Raw genomic sequence first — 19,178 nt, 5'->3', positions numbered from 1 at the left:
TACATTCTTGACTTTTCGTCTTAATGTAATTTTGATTCTATTATTTTTTTTGCATGCCCTATGCCTCCTAGGCTCCAAATACACACGGGACAACGCGAACCTGTAACAGCTGACTTTAAATTCAATTTAAATATCATGTCACAATCATCCATCTTGTGCCAAATTAATTTAATCGACTAAATATAAAAAATGATAATATAATGAATAACAATTAGTTACTTTATGTTTCAACTAGTTTTATTTTCTATTATATTCTTTGCAATTCGTCTTAATGTAATTTTGATTTCATTATTATTTTTTGGCATGCTCTATGCCGCCAAAAATACACATAATTAATGAACACAATGGCGACTTCCTTACGCAGAAAGCCTGTTATCTAAATTTTAATAGTTTCATTCTAAATTGAAATACTAATGGATTGCCAGTTCTTTATCTGTTGCATTGTATTACATAAAAAAATAACCCACTTGTACTTAAACAGTGATATTACATTAAAGGTTTTTTCCTAGTTGCCAAACTTTCAGAACGGCCCCGAGGTTCACTCAGCCTCCTATAAAATTGAGTACCGGGTCTTTCCCGGGGGTATAAGGCGGCCAGAGCGTGGTGCCGACCACATCATCTCATTCTAGTGCCGAGGTCATGGAAAGCATGGGGCTCTACTTCCATGTCCCCCCCCCCAAGTGCCTTCATGGCATGTTACTGGGATATCTTTACCTTTTATTACATTAAATGTTTGTTTCCTTCCCCCCATTAAAGTATATAGTGTTCTCCATTATGGAGTGGTGGTTATAATGCTTGGCTGTAAAACACCCCTCATTCAAATCTTCATTGAGACTAGTTCTCTTCCCCCCCCCCCCCGCCCCAGGAGTTTTCCTTCAACCCAATAAGGGCAAATGCTCAATAACTTTCGGCACTGGACCCAGAACTCATTTCACTCAAACACTAGACAACCTTCATAGTTCATTAAGCACCGTAAAATAAACCAATTAAAAACTTTCGGCATTTGACTTTGTACTCACTTCACCATTATTTACTCTCGTATTATCATTACTGTGGCCCGGGTTAAATTCTTGAGCTGTACTTGTACAAGAGCACGACCATTCAACAACAAATATTCACAGAACAGGAGTGGTAACCCCAAGAACGAGAAGTCTTTGGGCTCCTCCTCCATAAAATGAACAAGAAAGAACAGTATATACAATATGTTTACTACTTACCATTCTTCCCTTGCTTCTGTTAAACAGGCTCACTTCTCAGATACGGAACATTTCATTCCATTTTTCGTATTCTAAGATGATATGTTCCCAATAAATTCTACTTACTTTTTTTTTGCCCAAGGCTTACGACTATTAATAGTCTCTTAACTGTAGCTTAAATCATAATATTCTATCCCTGGTGTGTGCAGTACATGAATCCCTCATCTTTAATGGATAACTGCAGTAACAGTTCAATGAGTGAAATGGAATAAACAATTCTGTGGTAATTATGTAGTAAGCATTGGCAAAGTAGCCATCTTCCAGCAACAGAGGTACAGGGAACATCCTTTTCCATTAGAATTTAGAGAGACAAGATACCCTGGACCTCCATTACAGGAAGATGGGCTGGCCAATATTCTCTGGATTATAGTTCTGTCCTAATTCCATCATCGGATAATAACAATCATTTACACCACATAAATTATACACGACTTATACATCGAATTTGAGAGGAAGAAATGGGAGTTGTACAGTAGAATCCCTGTTAACTGGCACCAACGGGACCAGGCTAGTTCCAGAAACGAGATTTTTCCGGATAAGTGAATAAATACTAGTATATACTTAAGGCTTTTAAGAATCTGCCCGCCAACGGTCCCTATCCTGAGCAAGATTAATCCATTCTCTATATCATATCCCACCTCCCTCAAATCCATTTTAATATTATTATCCTTCCATCTACGTCTCGACCTCCCAACTAACACTATATGCATTTCTGGATTTGCCCACATGTGCTACATGCCCTGCCCATCACAAACGTTTGTGTGTGAATGAAGTAGCCACCAAAACGTTAAAATATGGTGTTCACTTAAATCGGCTACAACTTGCCATTTTCTTTTATTGGAGTGCAAGAGGTCAAATGACTTTATTGTCAAACGCCTGGCATTAGAAAACAACAACGTTTGGATTTGATGTTCCTACTGTCATCCTCTGAGGAGTTTAGTGCTGAGAGGAATGCGGTTCTGACTAGTCTAGTGCGGTACTGGAGTGGGAGGGAACAGTGACAGCGGCAGTCTGGAAGGAAGTACAATCATACTGAAAACATTCACCCAATTTACGAGAGAAGTATGCCTATTAGTTTTCTAACGTATTTTTGGCAGGATAGAGATACAAGTATTGTAGAAAATTTTATTATATATATATTCTGGTGAAGTTAAAGCCATCACACTACCAGAAATACAGATACAATAAAATAAAAAGAAAAATCATAATACAACTACAATAATATAAATGAAAAGAAGAATCATACTACAAAATTTAGTGATTAGTAGAATCGAATTAAATTTGTAAAGTAATCAATTTAAATATACTGTACTGCTGAACTCACTTGAAAAGTAAAACTGCTTGATTTGTATTTTAAGATATTACCAACAAATGATTTTCGCATGACTTTATAGGAATCTGTTTTTCACGATACCAATCACACATATTCTAAAATTTCAATAGAATAAAACCAAAAACTTTTCCACAGCATGTTTCCTTAAAAATGACTTGTAACGGTGAAATATTTAATATGAATAATTCATATAATATTAACATAGCTAACATCAGGGAGATGTTTGAGTAAAAATTGCAACAATATATTTAATAATATATTAATAACAAAACCATATAGGCCTAGGTAAACAATATGTATATGAAATATTCACACACTACTACAAACTGAAGACTGCATGTTTTTGGACGATTAATACTTCCCACTTCTCTCGGCTCGGCTTGGCTGTAGCAACAAAAGAATCTACCTGCAACCCCCCCGCACCAATGGCAAGAATACCTCAGGTCCCAGCGCTAAACTCGTCGGAGGAAGACAGTAATTGCGTCAGGTGAAGTATACAATGTGTGCAGTTCTGCACTGTATAACTTTCTTCATTCTCCTGTAACTTCATCCCTCTTAGCACCAAATAAAGTAGGCCTACTGATATATACAAAAAAAAAAAAAAGTTCGTATTTCATGGTGCCAAATACTGAAACTGCAGCCATGTGAAGCTTATTTCTCTATCACCTTGCTCACAACTGAATAAACATAAAGACTGTGTGCATTTTTCTTATTAAAACACATCACACAACACAAATAATAATACACTAATGTTGTTGTTGTTTTCTAATGCCAGGCGTTTGACAATAAAGGCATTTGACCTCTTGCACTCCAATATGTTTCAAAGATATTATCATGGCCAGCCACTGAAGCACAGATTTTGAGGTGTTCCGAATCCATTTCTTGGTTTGAGTTGCACAATGGGCAGTTAGGGGACTGATATATTCCAATTCTATGCAGGTGTTTGGCCAAACAATCATGGCCTGTTGCCAATCTAAATGCAGCTACAGACGATTTTCGTGGTAAATCGGGAATTAACTGTGGATTTTGATGCAGAGAGTTCCATTTTTTCCCTTGGGATTGTGTTATCAAATTTTGTTTGTTAAAGTCTAAGTATGTAGCTTTAATAAATCTTTTCACAGAGTAATACGTAGATTTAGTAACAGGTCTGTAAGTAGCAGTGCTGCCCTTCTTTGCTAAAGCATCCGCATTCTCGTTTCCCAGGATTCCACAATGAGATGGTATCCATTGGAATACAATTCTTTTATTGAGTGATATTAATTGAGAGAGCATTTTAGTTATTTCTGCTGTTTGAGATGAAAGTGTGTGTTTAGAGACTATTGATAGAATAGCTGCTTTGGAGTCTGACAATATAACTGCATTTTTAAATTTACTGATGTGGCATAGAAGATTCCTCCATCAAAACTTGTTGTTCCATACCCAAGAGATAATACACTAATGTTAGATTCGAATATTCACTGAAAATGAAAGTCCGTGCAAACTTCCTAATGTGGCAACACTGACAGCACAGACTGTGGCAATGTGGCAGATTTAAATTTTTTTTTTTTTTTTTGGCTCAGCCAAAAGTCCGCTGTTTTGGTACTGCCGGTTATGAGGGCTTTTACTGTATATAGGAATTTGCATCAAATAAAACACATATGTATATGTACAGCTTTTTTTTAAACATTTGCAATGGTAGCAGTTTTCTTACAAAATAAATCATGAATATGTTGTATTTCAGTTCAATACACCATAATACAGCAATAAAAATAACTACTCACTACAAATAACAAACAAAGCAGGTTTTTTTTTTGGTTCTGAAGTGCACTTGAAAAAGCTAGACTTTCGTCTTTCTTTAATAAATACTGCATTGTCAGTGTAGTAACGCATATTTAGATGGTGCTTGTTTACATACATGAAATGTCTTTGGTTTCATTTCAATACTTCGTAACAAATCAACTAAGTTATACGATTTTTACATACTTTGTAAATAAAATGCATTTACTTCAAATTTCACTCAAAATAACTCAACATGGAAACCATAATAAAACCACAGTCTAGTATATACAGTCACGAAGCTTGAGTTGTGAGGGTGCTAGAAACAATAGATTGTGCCGGTACTATTTCGCATTGTCTGTAATGAGGCGATATTAGCGATCCTAGTGGTTAGCAACTATGTATGGATGCATATTTACTAAGTATTGAGCTTCGTGATTGTATATACTAGACTGTGATAAAACTGCATTTCAGAAATAACTCTCCTAAACTTGTGATGCTTAAGAGATTCCAATCCCAGTGTTGCCAGGTAGTAATTCATAGACAATCAGTGACTATGTTAACATAACTGTAAAAGAATTAGTCATGCAGAGAACAGATGTTGGATATTTCTCACTCTTCTTTTCCCCCTTTTATTTTGTAGACTGAACAGTCCGCTATGGGTAATACATGGAGTTAATATTTACAAACACAGTTCTATAGAATGGTGGGAACAACTGGATAATACCCACGGCAGAGCAATGTCGTTAGTCTACGTTACTCGATGGCCACTAGTCACCGGGCCGTACCGAGCCGTGTCAAACAGAAGACAATCGAAATGGTGGTAGTAAAATTCGCGACTATATTCTTAAATAAATCACCCTATTAGTCAAGTGCAAGATTTATGCAGTACAACAACGATGTTTTGAATGCACTAAAAGAAAATGCTTATGTAGTAAGATCTTAAAGTAGGTTATGAAAACGAAATAAAGAAGAAAAAGGTGTGGTTCACAGAATATCATTTAAATAACGGAACGTAAATTTCCAGTTAATGTTAACCAAAGCATTAAGTACATAATTATGACCGGGTTGCAGTTTTATTCGTGGCCTAGAGAAAATACCTAGCCTTTTACGGGGGGGGGGGACTTTCAGGGGCCATGAAATTATTCACCGCTTTAATTATATTACCGTCTATCAATATTACGAAACAAGAACTGTCATAAAGGCCATGACAGACTAGAAACATCGATACCGAAGAGATAAATCAATTTGGCCATGATGAAACAAAAGAAAATGCGAGAGAGATTTTAGTTCGAGATAAAATGGACACACAATTTTGATGACCATACTGTTAGTAGCTGGAGATTGCTTGTAAAATCTGTCTTAATCTTCTATGTAGAAATGTCGTCGAAGCAAATTGGTGGTCCACGGAAAAATCATTGCAATAGATGAGAGTAACAGTTGTGCTATCTCTCATTGATGTTCAGAATAAAGGAGGTAGAGAGAAAAAGAAACAAATTTCTCCTTCTAACGACACCATAGACCAAAATCATGTTCTTATGTTGGTAACATTGTGTATGTAGTTAAATTTGGTGGTAAACGTAACGGCATGGCTCAAAGCTATCGTGGTAATTCTCCAGTAGAGCGGAATAGTGAATATAAGTTTTCTATGTAATTTTTGGGCTATACTCGATTTGTTTTGTGTCATATTTCCAAGTCTGATGCCATATTTCGGTATTTTTTGAGCATAAGTGCATGTATATTTCTAGAGTTTTTAGATCATAGAAATTCCAGCCCTAGCTATCATAGATAATTTAAGTTTTACAGGTTGGTAACGAAATAAGAGAAACAAAACAAATGAAAGATTGTTACCGAGCACAACAGATAGTTGACATGCGGTTAGTGTTACCAGCGAATAGGGATTACAAAGAATGGACACTGAGCGAATTTTCCTGTGTTTTGTTTCTCTGTGTGCCGGCATCTAGTTCCACTTTCAAGCGCTAGAGGTTAGTGTAATCGAGCACACGCTAAGATAATAATTGAGAGTAGAGTTGAGACACAGGATCCAAACATCGCCCAATTTATTGCATAATCCAGTAACGCTTTGCTTCAAATATGTTCAAGTTAACAGCTTTTCCTTATTTCTCAGTGACAAACTAGTTGTAATAATAATTTTTTACGTTTTATATATAATAATTTATATTATAAAATAATATACATTATAAAATTATGTATCAAATTCATTTAATATTTGTATACAATATAATATAGGTATATGGTTTTACTTCTCATAGGAGTTTTGTTTTTCATTTTCAGCACTATCAAATCATTACATATTTTAATTGTTGATGGGGGTCAGTGTCTCAGCTCTCATTATAAAGGAACTCTAGAGTCTAGACATTACAGTTAATGACGGATTTATTATTTTATCAGTCCAATTTATTTCATTTGAGTACATAATGTACCTAGATGTATTAATTGTATGTGTTATATTTCCGCTGTGTCGACTGCTAGCTAGTGTGATGTCAGTGCCAACTCCTGGGAGAAAGCAGAATCTCACACTCAAACTGGTTTGAAGGTCACTGAAATCAGTCCGGCTACATCAAAGGTACCGACACGAAGTGTCCATACTTAATTACCTATACGCTGGTGTTACTATGTGTTTGTTTACTTGTGGTATCAAGACTTGTGATGCATATGGACAATTTTGATGAACACTACTTACATTAGGATGGAGTTCCTCCACATTATGCTAGAGATGTTCATGTGTACTTGGATCAAGTTTTAACCTTACAGTGATAGGACGGCGTACAGCAATTGAAATGCCACCATGTTCATTTAATCTCAGCCCAATAGACTTCTACCTGGGGTTGAGGTGTAGTAAAAGATTCAGTGAATCGAAGAAAACCAGAAACCCTTGAACAGCTGAAGAGTTACAGGTTACATTAAGAACATTTTTGTCTCTTCATGTGTGTCAGTGTGTTTCACACAGACACCACCTATGTGTTAATGTAGAAGAAAAACAATTTGAACACAAAAAGAAGTGAAATAATTTAAGTAACCATCGCAAAAAACAACTGTAATACCACCTGGTATTTCAATCTTTTTTATAAACATTCTGAGTACAGTACTTTGTTGCAGAGATGAAATGAAGGCAAAAAAACTAGTGAAATAGGTAAAAAAAAGTAACATGCCACAGCAACCTCAGAATAGGCGAATGAATTACTGTATATTCTTTTATACACTGCCGAGCAAAAAACACGCAACACTTGAATAAATTTGAAATATCAAAACATAATACAAATTATAAATTACTGTGTGCTTCTATGGACCTGTTTATGGCAGGCAAGTGTTAATTCATGTTTTGGTAAGATAAATATACTCGTCGGGTGATTTGTGACACCCTCTTTTCCATTTCTTGTCCCTCACCCTATATTTATTGCTATGCCATTAAAATTTACAACCCTAAACACAAGCAGCTAAAACAAAGTTACAACACTATTGTTTTCTTTTTTTGTGTTTAATGGAATTCTGTGATAATGAACTCAGTTTTAAACAACATTTAAGAGAGTTACGATGCCGTTAAGCCCCGAGAACACCACTAGAGCAATCATGTTGGAAAAAGATGACCGCAACTTACGTTTATGCGACTCAGGTGTTGCATACATGGCCCCGTAGCTCTTGAAGAGTATCTGGAGCATGTTGACGGACATTCCTCCCTAAAATGTCCCACAGATGATCAATTGGGTTAAGATCCGGACTGCGTGACTGCCACTGCATGAGTTGAATCCCTACTTCATTGAGGTACTGGAGGATGTATCGCGCCACACGAGGACGTGCATTGTCCTGCATGAGCACGAAATTGTCACCAATAAATGATGCAAAAGTAAGAACATGTTGCCCAATGTCGAATTTCTTCGATGTAGCGATGGGCAGTAAGAAACCAATCTTCCACAAAACAAGTCTGGTTCGTTTAGACAAACTGATGTCTGTCCACACCATCACTGAACCGCACTGAAATCCTGTCCTTGATGAAAAGTTGCATGGAGAATACCTTTCTCTAGTCCTCTTCCACATTCTTTCTCTTCCATCTGGGGATCTGAGGCAGAATCGGGACTCATCTGAGGACAAAACTGTTCTCCACTGTTCCTCAGCCCATTCCCGATGTTCCCTTGAAAATTGTTAAGCGAGCTTGACGATGTTGTCTTGTAAGTTCTGGGTCAGGGGCAGATCTTCTGGAGATCAGACCAGCATCATGCAACCTCCTCCTCACAGTCCACTCACTGACATTCACACCTCGCACTTGGTCTAGTCGATTTCTGGCTTTGACCGCAGTGGTGTGACAGTTACGCAGCACTTGAAGGTGCAAGAACTGGCCATCTATAGCAAGAAGTTGACCTTTTCCTACCATTCCTGGTCTTCGAGAATATGAACCGAGTTCCCTGTACCTTTGCACTGTACATGAAACCGTCGACGGAGTTGTATGCAACACCTGAGCTATGTAACAAACTACAGTCATCCTCTACCAATGTGACTGCTCTAGCGGCGTTCATTGGGCTTAATGTCATCTTAACTTTCCACAGCAATAAATATACAGTACGGGACAGGAAGTGGCAAAGAGGGTGTCACAAACGACCCAATGGGTACACTTTTCTTCCCAAAACATGAATTAACACTTGCCTAACACAAACAGGTCCATAGAAGCACACAGAAATGTTATAATTTGTATTACAGATTGATATTTCAAATTTATTCAAGTGTTGCGTTTTTTTTTGCTCGGAAGTATATTTGTCATTATATGTATCAATTAAAGAAGAGTTTCTTTAGCACATCTTTGAAGTGAGAATGAATTTACTTGGACGTATTCAGAATTCGATTAAAATAAATCAAATTAACATTTCTTGAACTCCCATGTAAGTTATATAGCTACCAGGAACTGACGTTCGTATTAAAATATATGTTTTAAATGAATCTAAAACAATTTTTTTTTAATTACTGTCGTACTTCCAAAAAGAACAATCAATTTACATAGAAAATATAGAATCATGATGTCATCATTTTTCTTACAAACCGGGATATTTTTAAATGGAACGGTTAAACAAAGATCTGTATAAAACATAACTATATATACACAACCATTTCCTTTCACTATATATGTACAATACCGCAAGTAATACACATTTTCATTATGACTTCATATGTAACGTGGAAGCTCACTGAAGACGGTCATGAAAGGACGAATTACGACTTGAGCTTTGCAAGTTGTGCTTCTATTTCGTCGTCTGTTGGGAGCTGTGCCTTTGAGCTTTCGCCCAGCCTTCCCCGGTGAGCAGCAGGAGCCGCAGCCATCTTGCCAGAGACCTCAATACCGATCTCATCCAGCACTTGCTGCACCACCTTATCACCTTCCTCTTCATCTCCTGATTCTGTCATTATGTCATCCAGAGTATCATTTACTGTAACAGAAACACACATACTGTTTAGTAACGTATCATGTTGTTGTTTTCTAATACCAGGCATTTGACAATAAAGTCATTTGACCTCTTGCACTCCAATATTTTGAAAATGGCAAGTTGTAGCTGATTTAAGTGAACACCATATTTCAACGTTTGACCAGCCTCATGGTCTAGTGGTCAGAGCTTCTGGCTACAGTTCATGAGGTCCCGGGTTCGATTCCCGGTTAGAGCACAGGAATTTTTCCTGTGTTCGTCCATGGTCTGGAATTTAGGTTAAGTTTAGATTTAAGACCTCTCCTGGCACTACATTATCATAATCATCCTATCACATCATCAGGGTAATGTAACTCCGCCTTCCAGGTGCCCCAACCTCAGAAGTGGGTTACAACTAAGCCACAGCCAGGAGAGAAGACCAGAAATGTCGAAAAGACAACCTGGTGGTATTGGATAAAAAAAAAAAAAAAAATTTAACGTTTTGGTGGCTACTTCATTCACACACAACCCTCAGACTGTCTGGAGGACCACACCTGCTGTTGGTCGACGGGTCCATTGGACCTAGCTGGGAGATCTTGTTGATCACCAGCTTTCCCTCCTTAAGCCACTGGAGGACGATTTTAGTGCCATAGCAGGTCAGCACTAGGAACAGAAAAGTAGAAAGAGGAGGAAGGAAAGGGAAATGAACCCCTAGGCCTCGAATGCTCTAATGCCGTCGGGGTCGAAGAAAGAGTTCAGTCAGAGGACTGGATAGGAAAGGGTAAAGAGGGAATTAGGTATTGAATAGAGGAAAATTATACCAAATTCAGTCAATAACTCATCAAGCTGACCAGTGCTAATTGATGAGTAGGTCCTCCCTTTAGTTCAGCTTGTAAAATTATGCTTACTAACAGCTGCACCACGGGAAGGTAGGGATGGGACATTGGGTATTTGTCCAGGTTGGTTCCTTAAAGCCTTCAATGGGAAGGATTAATGGCTCTCCCCCTGTATCCGACAGATATTAGTAAAGTATCACAGAGTCTCCATTTCTGGCTGATATGTACATCTATTATCAGGCAGTACATCTCACTTGACGATATGTGTCAGAGGAAGAAGAATTGTTTGTATGCATCTGAAGTCTGATTAGTGTAATATGTAGCTAATCGGCAATGTATTCAATGGAGGGGGAAAGGAACTGGCCATCCTACCCCATTATCTCATGGTCTAGTTGCTTCATAAGTGGTGCCTTGTTGGTACCGCTTGTTAGGTTCAAACCTGTCTTCACAGTTGACTAAACAACAACATCTTAAGTCTAATTACGAGTAATAAGCTATGTGTCACATACATCTCCAGTCGGAGTAGTGAACTATGTTACTAATCAGTTAGGCAATGGAAGGGCAAAGGAATTGGCTACCCTACCCCATTACCTCCTGGCTTACTTGCCTCGCGAATGAAAGTGAAGAATGTAACACCGGAATAAATTAACATGGAATTATAAGAATTTTGCCAGAACTTCAGAAGAAAAATGTACAAGTCTGAAATACATAAACGAAGTTTACTGTGCTTATGTTTCGCGTTTTGCATTGTAATAGTCACCTAGACATGCTCATTTATTTATTTATTTATTTAACCTGGTAGAGATAAGGCCATCAGGCCTTCTCTTCCCCTCTACCAGGGGATTACAACTACAATATTAAGAATACAATTACAATTATAATTACAATTAGTATTAAATTTACAAATACAATAAAAATCGAAGTACTAAAAGATTAACTGATTAATAAAAGTTAGACAGTTTATTGTGAAAGTTAAGAAGAGAGAAACATTTTTTCTTACTAATTAAGTAAAAATTAAACCTACTCTATGCAGTAAGAAAATGCTTAATAAACTTGCTTTTGAACGCTACTAAATTCCGACAGTCTCTGATGTCACTGGATAGGATATTCCACAAACGCGAGAGCGAGATTGTGTATGATGATGAATATGATGATGTCATATGTGTTAGTATGGCTAGTATGTGGCTATTTTGCGTGCGTGTGAAGAGATTATGATATGATGACTGCCACAAGTAAAATGTATTTGTTACAAACGATCTTTACAGTGGTGAAGTGATTCTCTTCACTAGCTACCTGCACACCAGAAAGACATTTAGTCGATTTTGCGCATGTTCTTTTCTAAGCTGCATAACCAATCACATCTCACAGAGTCTGTCAGGAATAAAAGGAGTTGCCAGACCTCTACGTATATGGCATAACATCTTGCAAAAAAAAAAAAAAAAAGCTGAAAGACTGTACTTACTCATTTCATCCGTCATATCCAATCGCATGGAGGCCTGACCAAACGCCCGCATGTCAGCAGCCACCTGTTCTGGCTTCATTATTCTATTCAAGTCTCCCATTGTTTTCGCTGTAGTACTCATAGCATTTGCTAACTTCACATTGGCTCCCATGGTTTTGTTTGAGACCCCAATACTCTGTACCTGAAATAAATTAAAACAAGCCTTTATTATTTATGTTGTTGTTGTTTTCTAATGCCAGGCATTTGACAATGAAGTCATTTGACCTCTTGCACTCCAATATTTTTCAAAGATATTATCATGACCAGCCAATCAAGCACAGATTTTGAGGTGTTCCGAATCCATTTCTTGGTTTGAGTTGCATAATGGGCAGTTAGGGGACTGATATATTCCAGTTCTATGCAGATGTTTGGCCAAACAATCGTGGCCTGTTGCCAATCTAAATGCAGCTACAGACGATTTTCGTGGTAAATCGGGAATTAACTGTGGATTTTTATGCAGAGAGTTCCATTTTTTCCCTTGGGATTGTGTTATCAAATTTTGTTTGTTGAAGTCTAAGTATGTAGATTTAATAAATCTTTTCACAGAGTAATACGTAGATTTAGTAACAGGTCTGTAAGTAGCAGTGCTGCCCTTCTTTGCTAAAGCATCCGCATTCTCGTTTCCCAGGATTCCACAATGGGATGGTATCCATTGGAATACAATTCTTTTATTGAGTGATATTAACTGAGAGAGCATTTTAGTTATTTCTACTGTTTGAGATGAAGGTGTGTGTTTAGAGACTATTGATGGAATAGCTGCTTTGGAGTCTGACAATATAACTGCATTCCTAAATTTATTGATGTGGCATAGAAGATTCCTGAGACATTCACTTATTGCAATGATTTCACCATCAAAACTTGTTGTTCCATATCCAAGAGATCTATAAAGTGAGAAGAGACAGCACGTAACACCTGCACCGGCACCTTGTTCTCTGGAGATCAAGGATCCGTTGGTGTATAAATGAAGCCAGTTTTGTGGAGGGTACCTAATATTAATCGTCTCTAAAGACAATTGTTTCAGTATTTCAGTGTTTACTTCTGATTTCAGTATTTCTTCTGTTAAATTTAGATTATATTCTATATTTAATAGAGTTAAAGGGTTTGGTTTAATTTGTAAGTTTTCTTTTAAATTCGGGATATTGATTTTCTGTTTTAATTCTTGAACAATGGATATGAAACTTTTTTGAGTTTTCAATCTACAGAGAGGACTGTATGAATGCCAATAGTTTCCTGGTGTCTGATTTTTAATAAACAATGGTGGAATAAAATTGGAAAGGAAAAGACAGACACCTGCTCCCTGTCCACCATTGTGGAATAACAGTTAGTACATCTGTGTAACGAGCGGGCCAGGGTTAAAATCCTGGTTGGGACAAGTTGCCTGGTTAGGGGTTTCTTCTGGGGTTTTCCTCAACCAACTGAAGCAGAATTTCTCACTAACTTTCGGCATTGAACCTCGAACTCGTTTCGGCATCAATTCACATATCATCCATATCATAGCCCGTGTTTTTTTTTATTTTAGCAGGTTATTTTACGACGCTTTATCAACATCTCAGGTTATTTAGCGTCTGAATGAGATGAAGATGATAATGTCGGTGAAATGAGTCCGGGGTCCAGCACCGAAAGTTACCCAGCATTTGCTCATATTGGGTTGAGGGAAAACCCCGGAAAAAACCTGAACCAGGTAACTTGCCCCGACCGAAAATCGAACCCGGGCCACCTGGTTTCGCGGCCAGTGTGCTAACTGTTACTCCATAGGTGTGGACTAGCCAGTGTTAAGTTCATGATGTGGTGTGCTGTATTTGTACAAGAGCACAACCGTTTGGTTACCCAGTCATTCTCACTATAGGAGTGGTAAGCACAATAAGTCACAGGCTGCAGGAGTCCCTCTTCCGTACAAGAGAGAAAGAAAGAAGAAAGAGAACCTGCTCCTTATATACATAGACCTGCACCTTTTGATGAGAGATATATGGATATTTGCGTGGTTTCATAGACGGAGAACCATCCAAGTTTTGGAGCTACATACTGGCTTCATTGTCAGAGAAGGCAAGGAAAGGAGAGTCTGTTACCAAGAGATATTTTCTTCCAGATTTAACAAATGATAGACGAAATTAAGATATATGGATCATATGCAGAGACTATGAGGAAGGTAGAAAATAGAAAAGATGGAGAAAGCTGAGTTTGCAGTGAAAGATCTACCCTTGGCAGAACAGTATCTATGAATGAATAAATGAATCCAACAAAATGAAATCCCTTTCCTTACCTTATCTGATAATCGAACTGATACACAGTTTCAAAACTCTGGATGTTAAATATTGCCATCTATGACTGAGTTCCCATTTGTCCCATTTTTCCCAGAACAGTCCTGTTTTTTTTTATAAAATGTCCCAATGTCCTGAATTTATTTCAATTGTCCCACTTTTTTAAGTGTCCTTCCTGGAAAATAACTATGGATTACACATTTTATTCAGTTTTTAAATATAATCATGTAGCACTCCTAGTGGCCAATTCTTGAAGCACTGTTAATCGATTTCTATTATAATGTTGAAATACTTATGGCGATGCTCTTTTTTTCTCCATGCTTCTGTTGGCAGTATCTTTAGAGGTGCATTTTTTTTAAGTATGTAGCTATGTTTGTGAATTATAGGTAGGCCTATCCATACCTATTTTTAAAGTAAAATTTACGTTAATATCTATATTTTTATACAAGTGCTGCCTTATTTCAAGTGGTTATTTATTTTCGGCTTTCTTAATTTTTAACACGTTCATTTTTTTTATAAACTGTCCCAGGTTTTTAAATAAAAATTTGAAAATGTCTCAGTTTTTGATAAAGCCATTATGGGAACCTTAGTCTATGACAATCTTAAAACATACTCCTTTGTTGCTGTGTGTGAGAATTCACGTGAAACTGTACACTGACAGATTTTCTGCAGCTTCTTTCTAATGCTGTTGCATATTCGTACAACATTTATCTTCTGTAAAAACAGTAATCTACCTGTTTGTTTCCTTGTCCAACACTGAACTTACAACAAAATATATTTTTAAATACTTGCTTGGAATGTTTACAATCACACAATTTCCTCACAAATTTAAATTGATACTGTTGATTTAATGTATACTTCTTCAATCAATAGTGTTTCTGAACTTCCCTCTTGAAAACTAAATCAATGTGTTTTCCCTCAAAATCGTGTCCCCTGCACATTTAAAATTATTCCAGGTGGGAAAGTTTTGAAATGAACACATGGTCTAAAAGTCTGAATCACTTGATCTACAGAATGTCTAACAATTCTCTCTCTACATTCAACTAAAGCGGTTGATCAGATACACTCTGCTATGTTACTGAGAATATGTCAGTCATGGTCGGCAATGCTGAGCATTTCTTCATAAAAGAATGGAAAGCAGGGCGAACGGAAATATCCACTATTCTTGTACCTTAAAATTCATCAGTGTTGCTCGGATTTGATCACTGTGACAAGTTTATGTTCAAGCATAAATCCTATTTCATGTGAATGCTGTGTACGAAGAGTGAACTAACCTTCGGAAAACGTATTATTTGTCTTTCTTGAAACATGTTAACATGTTAATCTAAAGGCTGGTTCACAATAAACAGGGAACAAGAACCAGAATGAAAACGAGAAGCAGACGACGTGAATATGAAAATTTTTGATTCACAATAAACCGAGAACATAGACAACTATGCACATCAATATGTATGTCAATAACAATATGTAAAGTCGATATTACGCATTCTGATGTTATTTGTGTATAACTGACCAATGGTGTTCTCTCATGAGTACAAGGCAGCCAACATAAACACAGGTTAAACAACTTCGAAATTTCAACTGAAACATTTCATTACGTACGGTACTATAAATATGCCCATGCATCTTTATTATCAGAACCTATTTTAAGTCTACCATAATGTAAAATAATTAGAGAAGAAACATTTGTAATAGAACAAAAATGAACAAAACAGTAGTTATTGAATTGAAGCGTGAATATGTAGTGTGTAATACAACCAATACAGTAATAAAATATGATTCGCTTCCGATCGGTGTTCAAAGATGCAGCTATTGAAAGCCACGTATTCTCCTTCATTTTCTCATCTTTATACGAGGCGCGCCGCTTATCGTAAACGTGAGGATTTTCATCAACACTCAATATTAGAATCTCATCAAATAAAACTTGCTCCATGATGCACAGCACAGAACAAAATAATGCATAGGTTATGTCACGGTCTTCTTGCTACAAAATATACGACGACAAAATAGCTTTTAGATGGCAACAGAATGAATCTAGTGGGCTGTGATCGGAAACGTGAACGCCAAAGTTGAAACTTGGCCAACTCTCCGTTCCCGATCTCGGACTCCGGCAAGCTTTTCGTTAATTATTGTGAATGCTCACATTTAAATGTATATATTTTAATAATCTTATCATATTCATTCTTATTCTCGTTTCCGGTTTATTGTGAACCAGCCTTTAGATTAACATGTTAACATGTTTCAGCCTGCTGTCGGCCATCTTCAGAACTGGTTGTTGCTGGTCTTGGCACCTTTTATTTGTGTTTCCTGTGAGGGTGTGTTTGTGTAGTGTTATGTGGAGTCAAAGACTGTGTGTGTTCTGAAATTGAGTTGTGTTGAGAATTTCATTTGGATTTGGCGCCAAGACCAGAAACAACCAGTTCTGAAGATGACCGAAAGCAGGCTGAAACATGTTAACAAGGTAATCTAACATTTAACACAAGAAAGACAATACTTTTCCCGAAGTGATATAGTGTTAAAAGTAGTGTAATCAAGATGTAGAACTAACCTTGCTGCCTGCTGCATATGTCCTGGTTTTCTGTTTCCTCAATTGCACAAGTTGCTTAGCCAAAATTTTACAGCCTTCATTGTTGCCTTCCTTTGCCAATTTCTTAATTTCTAATTCCTGGAAAATAAAAATAAAATCATAATGATTAGCGGCAAAGAACCTTCATAGTTAATGAAACATTTTAACTTGAACTTTCTTATGATGACTAGGTCTATTCATTCTGTAAATTTAGGTTGGTATATATTGGACATAATAATTGTGTGATGCAGGCAGTAGTATACTGGGTGGTAATTTCATAGTGTGTCATGACGTCACAGTTGTGAGTCAGCGATTTGAAGTGAGTTTTAGCTTTTATGTCAGAGAAGTTGCCTATTAATCAAGGCTTTCAATCTGAACTTGAGAACGTGTACGGTATAACTTGAACGTCGTAGCAACAGATGGCGGTCTGTACGGTCTGTGTGCTACCATAACCTCTTTCGAACTGTGTTTTGCGTGAGCAAGTCGTACGCAGGGTATTTGTTATCATCGATTGCGTACGGCAACATTCCACAATACAAATCAAATGCTCCGTGTCCATGTTGACAATGTGTCAACACATAAGTAATCGTCTCAACCCTCTCGCCATATCCCGACAATAAGAAAAAAACTCACCTCAGTACGTGTTTCCAAACAGTTCACATTCCTGCCACTACAGGCGTTACCGTACGTATCGGTAAGTACTCTTCAGAATGAACGCCGTACTTGCTAGGCAACTTCTCTGGCACATAGGTAATATGCCTCATACAGAAGTGTAGGAAGATTGAATTCTCTAGGCTCATCGACTAGCAACATGACGGCATACAGTGAGCCATGACACACTTTGAACTGAACACGCAGTATGGTAAGCAACATGACATAGCAATGCTGCGTAAATATGCAAGTCGCATGGTTTCTACATTGTCTGCAAAAAATATTTGTGTGACAGGCAGTGAGTATTTTCGTGTATGCAGAAAGCCCCTCTACTGTCCATATTAGATATAATATAGGGAACTACAATGCATGCAAACAATTGAAGAGTGTAATCCAAAATGCGTTCAGTCCATTTATATCAAAGGACTGGGCTAGTTTTTGTATCCACCAGTCTACGGACTGAGCGAGTTTTCAAGTGACATGCACAATGACACAAACTTTTAGACAAGGACTGGCGTTGTTTTGAAAGAAAACAAGCTGCACTGTTTGAATCTCACATTAACTATGGAATTCATATATGGGGAAGTGCAACAGGAGTCAATGGCATCTTATTACTACAAAAAAGAGCACTGAGGGTAATATTCAATAAAAATACCAAGGACTCATGTAGACCACTATTTCCAGAGTTAAAGGTAATGACAGTTTACACTATTCATTTACAGAACCTGGATATTCCTTAGATCCAACATAGATCTTTATCAGACTAGATCAGATATACATTCCTTCAACACTAGAAATAAAGAAAAATTAGATTACACAAGGTGCAGATTGAGTGTGAGCTCAAATACCTGCTTTTTTAATGGCATAAATATATTTAATAAGTTACCATTGGAGGCGAGAAAGTTACCAATAAATAGGTTTAAGTCCTGCATACATAGATGGTTGATGAACAGACCTTTTTATTCAGTGAATGAATTCATGGAGTGTGATGTAAATATTGTATTTTAGAAATGTAACCCTTTCTTTATATTTTAATTTGTCTCTTTGTACTTTAATTATACCTTTTGTCCTTATATAAATGTGTTAACCTACAGCATACTCTGTATATCTCACAGTGTTTGTTTTGTTTATTTCTCAGTGTTCGTTTATTTGACTATGTATGTTTATTTGCTTATAATTATTTGTTTACTTGTCTATATTTATTTGTGCTAAGTTTGTTTGTGCATGTGTGAGTGTATGTGTGCGTGTGTGTGTGTATTATCGAACCTGACGATGTCATATCCAGGCCTTGTACACTGGTTTCTGACAAATAAATATTATTATTATTATTATTATTATTATTATTATTATAATGATAGAGGGCACAAACATAATCACATATACAGTATGGATGATAACCTCTGCACCAAAATTTAAGAGGTGATTTTACATGTTAAATATAACAAAATTTTCATTACATTTTTCCTCCGATGAAGCATTGTTAAGCAGGGAAAAAAAAATAGTCTTTCCCTAATGTTTTCAGGGCTCTATTCCAGTAATGGCCCGAGAGAAATGGCTAATTGCTATAGAAGCAGATAGGTAAAATAATCTGAACAGTTAATGTATTGAATATTT

At 36.9% G+C, this 19,178-nt stretch overlaps 1 protein-coding gene across 3 annotated transcripts in view; it reads right to left on the bottom strand.

Moving 5' to 3' along the window:
• Positions 1-4,229: 4,229 nt before the first annotated feature.
• LOC138702062 (charged multivesicular body protein 2b-like) overlaps positions 4,230-19,178 on the bottom strand; it is a 135,547-nt gene continuing 120,598 nt past the window's right edge. For all 3 annotated transcript variants that reach the window (XM_069829594.1, XM_069829596.1, XM_069829595.1), the window contains exons 3-5: positions 16,896-17,012; positions 12,051-12,231; positions 4,230-9,779 (exon numbers count right to left, since the gene is read on the bottom strand). In XM_069829594.1, the coding sequence (XP_069685695.1) occupies positions 9,565-9,779; positions 12,051-12,231; positions 16,896-17,012 (513 nt within the window). In that variant the 3' untranslated portion in view covers positions 4,230-9,564. The remainder of the gene's footprint in view (positions 9,780-12,050; positions 12,232-16,895; positions 17,013-19,178) is intronic.

The sequence above is a fragment of the Periplaneta americana genome, chromosome 6 (assembly GCF_040183065.1).
Source record: "Periplaneta americana isolate PAMFEO1 chromosome 6, P.americana_PAMFEO1_priV1, whole genome shotgun sequence".
Lineage (NCBI taxonomy): Eukaryota > Metazoa > Arthropoda > Insecta > Blattodea > Blattidae > Periplaneta > Periplaneta americana.
The sequence above is the reverse complement of the archived record's forward strand: the minus strand, read 5'-3'. Positions and strand labels throughout refer to the sequence as shown.